The following is a 13,320-nucleotide window of genomic DNA, read 5'->3' as shown; positions in this document are numbered from 1 at the left end:
GTCAGGTAACAGGAGGAAGAGCGGAAGGGAGGGAGGGAGGGGGGAATTGTAGAGAGAGACCAGGATCTGAGTACAATAAGCAGGTACAAATGGAGGTACAGTAACTACGCAGATATGAAGAAGCTTGCACAGGATAGACCACATGGAGTGTTGTGCCAAATATGTCTTGAGACTGAAGATGACAATGACAATGACAACAACAACAACAACAACAACAACAGCAACAGCAACAACATAGAAATAATACAAAAGTGTTATGTACATGAAAGAGAAAGAGAGAGAGAGAGAGAGAGAGAGAGAGAGAGAGAGAATAGTTTCATATGCCCTTGAAAGTATAATAACCATATAGAGGAGACGCTAAATCACAGACAGGCACAACAAAAAGAATTTTTAACGTGCCTGTCTGCGACTCAGCGTCTCCTCTATAAGGTTAGCAGCAATCTACCCTTTTTATAATATTGTCATTACTGCATCTATTAATGCAATTTCTAAACAGAGACAGCTGAACTATTTTTACAGTTCAATATACCAAACATGTTATGTGAAAAAGAGATTTCTTTGACATAGCTCATTTCAACAAATAAATCTTAAATGACAGCGAGTGGATTTACTTTTTTTAATATTTGTTCAGGTTTTTACACTGTTAGCACTACAAGCAATATGTTAAAATAAATAACTGTAAATAAACACAAAAACCAGGAGTCTTCTTAAAAAAACACTATTTTCCTACAGTGCACAATAAGGAAATTCACAATGTAAAATTTATGCACGGTACAAAATCAGATCTTGCTCATCAAATCATGGTGATAATTCTACTTTTTAGAGCAAAAGAAGTAGTAATGATAAGGGAAAGCAAGAAGCGTGCTGAAAGCTTTTTCCTCTTGATATATAGGACTTGAGCAATGTCATAACAGTTACAAATGCAAGTGTTCTGTTTAGTGCACCACATCAAGATTTTCACTGCCAAATGCCACAGTGTTACTGGAAGCTAAATATAACTAAATGGCAAAAAACCTTCTGCACAGAACATATCATTTATCATATCAACAGACAATTAGAAAAGAAATATGTTTACAGGGTAAAGAATATTGAGATTTAAACAATGTAAAATCCACGATGGAATGTAACAATATTATGAAAAGTATGGTTGCTACTCACCATATAGTGGAGATGCCGAGTCACAGATAAGCACAGCAAAAGGCTGTCACAAAATAAACTTTTGCCAACAAGACCTTTGTCAAAATAGACGACAGATGCGCGTGCACGCTAACACAACTCACACACACATGACCACTGTCTCTGGCAGCGCAGAAGCAATGCGTAAAGAGAGAGGCAACTGGATGGGGTAAGGAAGAGACTGGGGTGGGGAGGGGGAGGACAGCAGGGTAGGAATAGGGGACAGCGAAGCTGCTGGGAAGCGTGCAGGACGAGGTGGAGAGAGGGTAGGGCAGCTGTGTGCAGTCGGGAGGTTAGACACAGGGCAATGGAGAGAGGGGTTGGGGGTGGGGAGTGGAAAAGGAGAGTAGTAGAAAGACTGGGTGCGTTGGTGGGACAAAGGACTTTGTAGTTCTGGAATGGAAACAAGGAAGGGGCTAGATGGATGAGGACAATGACTAACAAAGGTTGAGGCCAGAAGGGTTGTAGGAACACAGGATATATTGCAGAGGGAGTCCCCACCTGTGCAATTCAGAAAAGCAGGTGTTGATGGGAAGGATCCTGGCACAGACTGTGAAGCAGTCATTGAAATGAAGAATGTCGCGTTGGGTGGTGTGCTCATAACAGGGTGATTCAGTTGTTTCTTACCCACAGTTTGTTGGTAGCCATTCATGTGGACAGGCAGCTTATTGGTTGTCATGCCCACATAGAATGCAGTGCAGTGGTTGCAGCTTAACTTGTAGATCACATGACTGGTTTCACAGGTAGCCCTGCCTTTGATGGGACAGTTGATGTTTGTGACTGGACTGGAGTATGTGGTGATGGCAGGATGTGTGGGACAGGTCTTGCATCTAGGTCTATTACAGGGATATGAGCCATGAGATAAGGGGTTGGGAGCAGGGGTTGTGTGGGTATGGACGCGTATGTTGTGTAGGTTCAGTGAACGGTGGAATACCACTGTGGAAGGCATGGGGAGCATAGTGGGCAGGACATTCTTCATTTCAGGGCACAATGAGAGGTAGTTGAAACCCTGGCGGAGAATGTAATTCGGTTGCTCCAGTCGTGGGTGGTACTGAGTTACAAGGGGAATGCTCCTCTGTGGCCAGGCGGTGAGACATTGGGAGGTGGTGGGTGACTGGAAAGATAAGGCACAGGAGATCTGTTTTTGCACGAGGTCAGGAGGATAATTACAGTCTGTGCAGGCCTCAGTGAGACTTTCAGTATATTTATAGAGGGACAGTTCATCACTGTAGATGTGATGGCCATGGATGGCTAAGCTGTATGAAAGGGACTTCTTGGTAGGGAACGGGTGGCAGCTGTCGAAGTGGAGGTATTGCTAGTGGTTGGTAGCTTTGATATGGGCAGAGGTACTGATGTAACCATTTTTAAAATGGAGGTCAACATCAAGGAAGGTGGCTTGTAGGGTGGGGTAGGACCAGATGAAGCAAATGTGGGAGAATATGTTGAGGTTATGGAGGATTGTGGATAGAGTATCCTCACCCTCGATCCAGATCACGGGTGCCCGTAGAACCCCACGACACCATCCTATGCAAACCTATTCATTATCCATGGGCCATCTAGAGGATTCCTTCCTAAACACCCAGAATCCTAAAATTCTCACATGGTTCAGATTCATTGGTGACATCTTTGTGATATGGATTTAGGGTGAGGACACACTATCCACATTCCTCCAGAACCTCAACAGCTTCTCCTCTCCCCATATCAAACCTACTAACTAACAGCAATACCTCTGCTGTCACCTGTTCCATACCAAGAAGTCCCTTGCATACAGTCTAGCCACCTGTGCCTGACACATCTGCAGTCACAAGCAGTCCCTCCTGAAATACACCGAGGGTCTCACTGAGGCATTTACAGACCATAATTATCCTCCCAATGTTGTACGAAAACAAATCTCCTGTGTCTTAGTTAGACCAGTCACCAACAACCTCCCACAGTCTCACCATCCGGTCACAAAGAAGCATTTCCCTTGTAACTCAGTACCATCCATGACTGGAGCAACTGAAATATATTCTCTGCCAGGGTTTTGACTACCCCTCTTCATGCCCTGAAATGTGGAATGTCCTGCCCATTATGCTTCCCACCCCTGTGACAGTGGTATTCCACCATCCACTGAACCTACATAATATACTCATCCATCCCCACACAACCCCTGCTCCCACTTACCTCATGTCTCATATCCTGTAATAGACCTAGATGCAAGACCTGTCCCACACATGCTCCTGCCACAACTACTAAAGTCTGGCCACAAACATCACCTATCCCATCAAAGGCAGAGCAACCACTGAAACCTGTCCCATGATGCATGATCTACAAACTAAGCTGCAACCACTGCGCTGCATTCTATGCAGGCATGACAACCAACAAGCTGTTTGTCTGCATCAATTGCTAAGAGACAACTGGATCACACTGTTCTGAGCACACCGCTCAACACGACATTCTTCATTTCGATGACTGCTTCACATCCTGTGCCATATTGATCCTTCCCACCAACACAGCTTTTCTGAATTGCACAGGTGGGAACTCTCCCTGCAATATATACTATGTTCCTGTAACTCTCCTGGCCTCAACCTTCGTTAGTCATGTCCTCACCCATCCAGCCCCTTCCCTGTTCCCATTCCAGCACTACACAGTCCTCTATTCCACCAACACACCCAGTCTTTCTACTACTCTCCTGTTCCACCCCCCTCCCCCGCCCCTCTAACATCTTGACTTCACCTCACTGCCGTACCCTCTCTCCACTTCATCCCTGCACGGTCCCCAGCAGCACTTCACCATCCCCCATCCCTACCCTGCTATGCCTCCATGTCCCCACACAGTTGCCTCTCCCATCATGTGCTGCTGCTGCTGCTGCTGCTGCTCGTAGTCTGGCTTCAGCTGCCAGAGACTGTAGTCAAGTGTGTATGAGTTGCACGTGTGTGTGTGTGTGTGTGTGTGTGTGTGTGTTTTGACAAAGGCCTTGTTTGCTCAAAGCTTATTTTGTGACAATCTTCTTGTTGTACCTATCTGCGACTCAACATCTCCACTATATGGTGAATAGCAACTATCCTTCTCATAATATTGAGTTACAAATTGACTGTCTTTGTAACGATGGGTGTAATCTATAAATAAAAATAACAGTGTCCACCTGAAACTACAAGCATGTCTGTTACTATTGCAGTGCAAAAGACAATGAGACATAGGGAAGGAAGATTAAGGATTAATATCATGTATACAATGAAGTCGTTACAGATGGAGTAATAAAGTACAACTAATTTTTGAACTCACAACATACTATGAGACACCAGAAAATAATTAACTTAATGCTGTATAATGGGATAACACATCTCACATCTATTTATTTATATATAGTGATCATTAGTACTCATCCTCGCCTCACTTCTACTTGTTTCAGTCTATGATTCTGTGTAATGCATATGGCCAAAAATATGTGCAGTGTTTACGCAAAATCAGAAGTCTATATAGGCTGCCAAATTCTGACAGAACTTTTGTGAAGGAACAAAGATGGTGACTCAATGAGAAAATAAAGACTATTGAGATTCAAGCAGTGATTAAGATTTGTAAAAGATCAGGAGAGGATTGGGGCTGGAAGGGGTGCTGTTAGCTTAGGGTATTGATTCTACCCTGTTTCTTAAGCACTAATGGGAGTTTAGCAGAAGAAATAATCACCACCTCATCAGGTATTGTTGCCAAGAGGACAAACTGGAACCATGTCTCACCTCTGATAGATGGTTGACACCTAGCACAACACAGATGTACAAAGATAAAGTAATAATAATAAAACAATATGTGTGTGTGTGGTTTACGCAAGCAAAGCTGAAGTTGCTACAAATAATGACAAATGTGCAACAACAAATGCTTTGACACACACACACACACACACACACACACACACACACACACACACACACACACACACACACAAAATCAGTTCTCCCACAACACAGTACAAACACAGAACATTCTATGTTTGCTACTGTATTGTTTGTTCATAAAGTTCTTGAGAAGCTGAAGCAAAGATACTGTTACTTCAAAATCTGCCAAGTGTTGTCATTTCATGATAGGGATGACAAATGTTTATAGAACAATGCTGTTCACCACAAATATCCACTGGAAGAGGTAACATCACAAATCTCCAAAAATTTAGAAAATTGAAAGACAATACCATCAACAAACAATTTTCTGTTCTTTTTTAATTCAAGTAGCACTATTTTGGTGTACTGATTATGCGACAGAGCTACAGTAGATGATTTTACTATCTTAAAGGTACAAAATTACTTATTATAGTCAAGGACGACTATGGAATCTTACGAAAAGAAATGCTTCCTTGTTAAACTACAACCACCGCAAGTCTTTATTTGCAATAGTGGTTATTCATAAACCGGATTTCGAATTGCTAGAAAGTCTACCGAATTCCCTATGCTTTGCTCATAATAGCTAGACTTCTTCCCAAACAGGAAATGCTATTGCATGGAGACAGATTGTGATTAATTTGATCATTGCCCTTCTAGAAAGTAAATAAAAAAGTTGTAGTATTGTTGGAATAAGTGTATTCACCTTCACAGATACTGTATGAAGCCATGAATTCAGCTTCTACACAACAAAGATGATGATGAGAATTACTGTCAGCACAAAGCATTACATCCAAATAGTATCTGCCTTACTTGAGGCATATAAGAAGACAATTTTTCCTAATAGGCTCACTGTCTTGTTATGCAATGAGCTTGGCATGGGGTAACAACATGCTGTCCTACTTTTTGTGATGTGCATTTTTTTTTTATTTTTAATAACTAAATGAGTTGCGAAAGTGACTCTTCAGAAATCGGACAATATTATGAAAAGGGTGGATTGCTACTCACCATATAGTTGAAATGCTGATGAACAGCAATCTATCCTTTTCATAATATTGTCATTATTCCATCCTGGATTTTCCATTGTTTGCTTATAGATTTCATGTATATGACAGTGGACTGGAAAACAGGTATGGTAAATCTGGTTACCTTATACAAGACCCAGTCTCATTAATGTGACCACTACCTATGTTCGACATCCACAATTAATAACCAGTAACAGATGGAAGGTGGCAATACTAGCAATGGAGGTTTATAAAGTGTGTTGAACGGACATGGAAAATAGTACAGTCATTGTCATAATGCGGAAATGGAGCGCCATTCAAAAGGGCATGATCATTAGCTTTTAGGTCAAAACTGCTCAGTTTGCAAACTGTTCGCATGTCACTGTGGTTAAAGTATACTGCGCATGGCAAATTGCCACTAACCAAAACCGGTGCCTAGGCAACTGCAGTACACCACAGGCCTTAGATGACAGTGTGGTGAACGATGGTTGCACAGATGCATATGGGCATATAGATGCGCAACTGTTGAGCAATTGATTGCACAAACCATGGGACTACTAACAGCGTCTCCTCAACACCCATTCAGCTAATGTTGTTGAGTATAGGCCTCCACGGCAGGCACCTGGTCCATGCACCAATGCTGACTGCTGTTCATCGGCGATGAAGGCTGGAATCTGCATGCCAGTACCACAACTAGATGGCCACTGAGAAGTGACAGGTGGCCTTTTCAGATGAATCATGTTTTATACTCCATCAAACAGATGCCTGTTGGCATGTTTGGCATGAAACATCTGGAAGCAAACACCTTTCAACCAGGAGGGAGCTTTATGGTCTGGGGAATGTTTTGTGGCTTTCCCTGCGTAATCTCATCATTCTGGCTGGCACAATGCATCAACACAAGTATGCATCTATCCTTGAGGACCATGTCCACCCCCACATGCAGGTTCTGAAAATGTAATATTAGATAGATAAAAAAATCTACTCACCATGTAGTGGTAGGAGAAACCACAAATAAAGGTTAAAGAAATGTACAAGCATTTGGAGCCACTGGCTCCTCCTCCTGGCAGGAGGGTTGAAGGAGAAGGAAGAGGGATGAAGAAAAAAGGCCTTGTGAGGCTCAGGAAATTTGGATAGTTCGGAGAAGTTATCTAGGAGACACTTAAAAGATGGGATAAAGACTTTTCTGAATTCTCCCAGTTTCCTAAACCTCACCAGTCCTTTTCCTTCATTCTTCCCCTTCAACCTTACTACCAGGAGGAGGAGCCACTGGCTCTGAAAGCTCGCACATTTCTTTAACTTTTACATGTGTTTTCTTTTGCCGCCTCTTGGTGAGAAGATCTTTTGTTATGTGTGTTTTCTCCTGCCGCCACTTGGTGAGTAGAATTTTTATCAATCCCATTATATTTACAGGAATTGATTATTTTCACTGATATATTAACCCTACAAGCAGTTTGTTTTACCCAGTCATGATGGCATCTACCAGCAAGATAATGTAACATGTCACACAGTTTGTAGAACTTATGCATGTTTCAAAGAGCAAAGGGAATAGTTTACCATACTCTCCTAGCCACTGAACACCCTGGATTTAAGCCCAACTGAGAATCTGTGTGCCACGGATCCTCAACCGCGAAACCTAGCACAGCTGGTCACAGCACTGGAGTTAGCGTGGCTCCACATCCCTGTTGATACCTTCCAGAACCTCACTGGCTTTCTTCCTGCACATCTTGCAGCAGTCTGCACAGTGAAAAGTGATTATTCAGGCTTTTGACAGGTGGTACACATTAATGTGACTGGACAGAGTAATTTTCTTGACTCTGTTTCTGCTTTTCAGGTTATACAACATACTGTATTAACCATACAAAACAGGTTATTGGAGTAATTCATCTGGATTTAGAAGTAAATGTGTCTCTGAATCCCTACAAAGTAAGTAATTGATATAATCGGATATTATCTTTTTGGTTTGGTACATTTTTTCCTTCTATTATACAATTTATAATTATTAACACTTTACTTTGATATTCGAGATGCAGTGGGTGTGTCATTCATCAAGGAAAACACTTGATTACACAATAACTTACAGTACCAATTTACATGGATAATACTAATATACACAGCTCTTAACTTACACACATTTTAAAGCGCCATATCCAAAGTCATAAATGGAATATCTCTGTTACAATGCGTCTTCATATGCAGCATGGAACTACCATCAGTACATCATGGGTATACAAAGTGCATAAATGTTATGCCATGTAATCACAGTGTCAAAAGAATGACAGATGAATGTTGGGTTTGGTTCACAGTTAAGTTCCATGTGTGAGGTATTACAATCTTGCTCAATAACACAGTTTGTTTCACACCCTTTGACTAAGTAAGAGTAAGTGTTCAGTATTACATTCATTACACAAAATATGGTTAGTATTATTGTGTTTTTCTGTCACTTTTGCCTGTATTTCCCATTTTAACATACTTCACCTTTGTTTACACTTGTAAAGTCCCATTTCAGAAACTTATGTGCAGCTTCTAACTGAACCAAAATTCCTATGTCAGCACATTTTTCTAATTTTTTATAAATTCTGTTAATATTAACTGTTTACATAACAATAAACAAACAACTTTGTTTTCTAAATGGCAAGTCAGTGACAACCACATCAGACTCAGTCATATTCATAGTTTAATTGTAGTAAACTTAATATGAAATCCAAGCAACACATTCTGATTAAATGGCCTGATTATCTGTCTAAAGCTTTAGTGTTATTTGTTCATGTTGTAACAAGTTTGTTACTGAAAATCAAAGAATATCAGCTATAAAAGAATACACAATATGGCAGGTTGTGTAATGAAATCATTAATAACTTCTAACCAGATAAACGATGTCCTCACTGACATGCTGTGGAACTATATTCAGTGAGTCTGAGGTCATGCACCACAAGTTGGTATGTTAAAAATCAAGTACACTACATATATGTCATGGGAATCTGCAAAACCCTTAGTGCAACTCAGTGGGATTACAATTATTACTGTATACATGACACCTCTCCCCTCTTTGATTTTCCATATAACACAATGCTGTATGAAAGAACCTATCAGCAGCAGTACTGTTTCATAAGTTACCATTCATTAATACAATTATCAAATAATACTGTATAACACAACAAATTATGGTAATAATTTATTTATGAGATCAGTAAGCAACATTCAACAGAGGTCAGACACTTTAAAAACATAAAAGTTAAGTATTTTTTCCTTACATTTAACAATTCACTTTTTCAACCAGGTGAAATGTGCCAAACCATTTTATAAAGCATTACTAAACTCACTCACTCATTGTGTGTGTGTGTGTGTGTGTGTGTGTGTGTGTGTGTGTGTGTAAGCGCATGCAAGCGCCATGTGCCCCCAGTAAATAGTCATATATATTAAATTGTGTTTTCATTTTCTTTTTATGGACTTTTTATCCAGTTTGAGATGCACAATTGATTTGTTCTTCTCACTAATATTCTTTAGCTTATTTGATAAGCAATTCACTGGAATACCATTTTGAAAACAAAAAGAATATGCAACTAAAAAGAAATTCAGCTTCATATCAACTTCTCTTCAGATTCTTTTGTGAGTAAGCGATATTTAAATTTCATATATGCAATAATTTTTACATCTGAAGCACTTCATATAATTTTGGTGACTTTAAACAGGAAACAACAGACAAGGAAATATCACTATTTCCTAATATGTTCAAGTTTTCTACATAAATGCATAAATAGTTGTCTTTTCTCTGTGTGTCACTTTTAAAGCTTTTTATCACATATTAAATAAGCAGGGTTAAGCTTTGACTAGACAGTACAAGTTGAACATCAAAATGCTTTTAGTGATCCATGACAGTCAGCATCACTAAAAGCTTTTTAGCAACTCTCATAAAAGTTTATCATTCATATCTCGCTTAACTAGATCAATAATAAAGTCTTTAAACTCATTTCCGTTTGTTTGTGCATCATTCTCATTAAATACTGTAGCTGCAGCAGGTTTGTTGCTCACTAGTTGCTTAGATGAATGGCAAATCTGTGAATTAGAAGTCTCTGAAACTGCTGTTTGAGTTTCTGCTGAAATTAATACAGAATCTTTGCTAAAATGTGGGCCTGCAGTCTGAGTTTGAATGTCTGCAAACTCTGACAGTTTGTTAATATCATTTGTTTGAGTACATGTATTGGAATAAAGAAGCTGTCCCAGATTATCAACATCTTCAGAGGTTTGAGTTTCTGTATTAAAGTAATGCGTGAAAGATGTATCATCATCATTAAAAAAGCAGCTATTAAAATCAAGTTCGGTCTGTGTTTCTGTGCTGCAAGACCAATTCTCATCAAACAGACCTGCTGTCTGTGTCAAGATACTGTCCAAGTTACTATCAGAATAGTTTGAATCTCCATGAAATTCTGGCACACCATTCAATTCTGTGCTGCAAGAGGGGCTACTGAAATGATTAGCTTCATTTGCATTTTCTATAAAGCCAGTTTCTACTGGATTTTCAAAGTAGGTGCTTAAGTCACTCACAGTTTGTGAACTTGAATTCATATTACTGGATGAGTGTGTGAAAGGTTTAGACTCCAGAAGTACGTTATTCCAGTCAGTCTGAGTGACACTGTGATTTAACATCTCCTCTTTCAGTATAATATTGCCTGTACTAACTGGACTTGTTTGAGTGCCTGAAGAGCTTTTCTGCCAGAGGCTGGAAAGACTATCAATATCCAAGCTAAATGAGTCTGATCCATCAAAAAGAGAGAAATTAGGTGTGGGACTATTATTCAGTGCTGTAAAATTATCTGATCCAGGTAGAGAATCTTCTGTAGGGTTATATATCTGATTATTGTTGAACCCATTAGTGGAAATACTGATGTTAACATCATTACATTTACTAAATACTGAATTAGCCACTGGCTGTGTAGTCTGAGTTTCCATACTCTTTCTTCTTTTCTTTGCAGTAGTCTCTGTCTTTAATTCGGGAACACTAACACCTCTGTGACTAACTGGAATGTCAGCAGCTTTCATTGCTTTTTTCAGAATATAATCTCCTATTGTTTGAGTCTCTGCACTTGTGGTTGGGTGCCTGTTGCGAGGTATAGAACCTGTCTGTGTCTGAGCACAGGTTTTACGTTTTGATGCCTTTGGGTGGACACCACTTTTTCTTGTTCTTTTAGCTTCTGCAACTCTGTCTGTCTGTACAGCCCTACTGACTGTGGTAGCAACTGAGTGTGGTGAGAGTTCACTCAATGTAGCTGCTGCAAGAGGATGAATAGGGACAGCAAAAGGCCTTGGCATATCTTTACTAGACACTTCTGCTTCATTGGGAACAACATTGCTCCTGCAAAGTAAAATGGCACAAATTTAGTACATAATATGAGAACAGCAAAAGCAAATCAAATGAGCTTTTGTTTGTGTTAATAATTTAAACCTATGTAATATTGTCAGATTTCTTGTGATATACAAGGTGGAATCCAAAATTTTCGGGACTGGTGCTGCCATCTGGAAAGTAGTAAGAGTATATCTGTGCACCACTAGGTCGCGAGAGTTGCATATCTGATGAGTCAGTGTGCAGAGTGGCATTCAGCTGGAAGGACGTGTTGCGTGTTCACAGTGATTTCCATAATACTCCGTGTTTGGTGTGTGGCGATTTTACGATGGAAGGCACAGCATGTTGAAGTGTGCTTGGACCTTCGTCAGAACGCATCTGATGATCCAACCTTCTTGTCACAGGTTATCACCGGTGACGAGAGATGGATTTACAGTTATGACCCAGAGACAAAGCAACAATCGTCTCAGTGGAAGAGCCTGGGCTCTCCAAGACCCAAAAAAGCGAGACAGGTGAAGAGCAAAGTGAAGAGCATGATCATCGTTTTCTTTGATACCAAGGGAACTGCACAAAGTATTCGTCCCACCCAACCAAACAGTGAATTCCGTGTACTACTGTGACGTTTCGTGACAGCTCCGTGAAAATGTGCGGCAACGATGGCCTGAACTTTGACGTCAAGGGAACTGGTTGCTCACCAGGACCTTCTTGGCAAAAAACAACATGGTGGTTGTACCCCACCCACCATACTCACCAGATTTGGCACCTTGTGACTTCGTGCTATTCCTAAACTGAAACTCAAATTGAAAGGCCATCAGTTCGACACTCTGGAGAGGATTCAAGAAGCATCACTGGTGGTGATAAACACCCTCAAAGAACAGGACTTCCAGAAAATGTTTGACCAGTGGCAGAAGCGCTGGGACCAGTGTGTACATACGGATGGGAACTACTTCGAGGGTGATGGTGACCATTAGTCCAAATGTAAGGTTTTCAGCAGATGGCAGCACCAGTCACAAAAATTTTGGATAGCACCTTTTACTTGATATTAGTTTATCTATAAGATAAGCAATTCAGCAGCTGTTTTCCAAACAACGTATCTATTATTTCAACTGAATGGTCTTTTAACTCTTTGCACTGCTATCATCATACAAATATATTTGTTTTAAAATGGAACTCATTATGTGAGAAGCTTTGTAGGAGGGGGGCAGGGAGGGGCATTGACGCAAAATAGCTGATGTCATATTCTATAGTTTGTGCAGTATCTGCCAAAACCTAAGGTAACTCAGATGACAAACACACATGACAAAAAGTGAGAGCACAGTGTTAAGGAATCGCTGCTTAACAAATGAAAATGGCTAAAAAGATAATGCCCAATACTCAGTCTAGTTAATATTAACACCTCTTGATAAGAAGGATGAGAGGAAGTCACCTAAGCTGTAGAGAGGTGTTTAGTCTTCCTGAGTTTGTTCCCACAGACACACAAACAGTGTTTTTGCCGCAGAGATAGAATGTTCCTATGTACAGTGACACCAAGATCGTCCACAGCAAAAGAATAGCTAAAGGGCCTGGGAAGTACAGCAGCAGCTACCTCATTTCCTGACATGCCAACATTTCTGGGAACCCATACGAATGACACAGTAGTTCCACCATCTACAAGCGAGTGAAGACATCCCTGAATCCATTGTAAGAGGGTAGTTTGAAAAGTTCTCAGAATGGAGTAGAAAGAAATGACTTACTTCAGTGTCTTTTTTTTTTCTTTTTTTTCTTTTCTTTTCAATGCAGTCTCACTGTGCACAAACACACTTTGTCCAGCTATATTCCAAGGCCTTGATCCCATCTTGAAAATTATATTTCTCTAGACCCACAAAATACCCATCAACTTTGGCTGTCAGTTCTTTGTTTGAAGATAATCTCCATCCACCAAAGAAAATTTTGAGCTACAGCAAGAGACGAAAGC

General features: G+C 40.3%; 1 protein-coding gene across 3 annotated transcripts in view; it reads right to left on the bottom strand.

Moving 5' to 3' along the window:
- Positions 1–9,187: 9,187 nt before the first annotated feature.
- The window catches only part of LOC126474702 (uncharacterized), a 35,485-nt gene continuing 31,352 nt past the window's right edge, over positions 9,188–13,320 (bottom strand). For all 3 annotated transcript variants that reach the window (XM_050102177.1, XM_050102179.1, XM_050102178.1), the window contains one exon: positions 9,188–11,378. In XM_050102177.1, the coding sequence (XP_049958134.1) occupies positions 9,935–11,378 (1,444 nt within the window). In that variant the 3' untranslated portion in view covers positions 9,188–9,934. The remainder of the gene's footprint in view (positions 11,379–13,320) is intronic.

Source organism: Schistocerca serialis, chromosome 4 (genome assembly GCF_023864345.2).
Source record: "Schistocerca serialis cubense isolate TAMUIC-IGC-003099 chromosome 4, iqSchSeri2.2, whole genome shotgun sequence".
NCBI lineage: Eukaryota > Metazoa > Arthropoda > Insecta > Orthoptera > Acrididae > Schistocerca > Schistocerca serialis.
The sequence above is the reverse complement of the archived record's forward strand: the minus strand, read 5'-3'. Positions and strand labels throughout refer to the sequence as shown.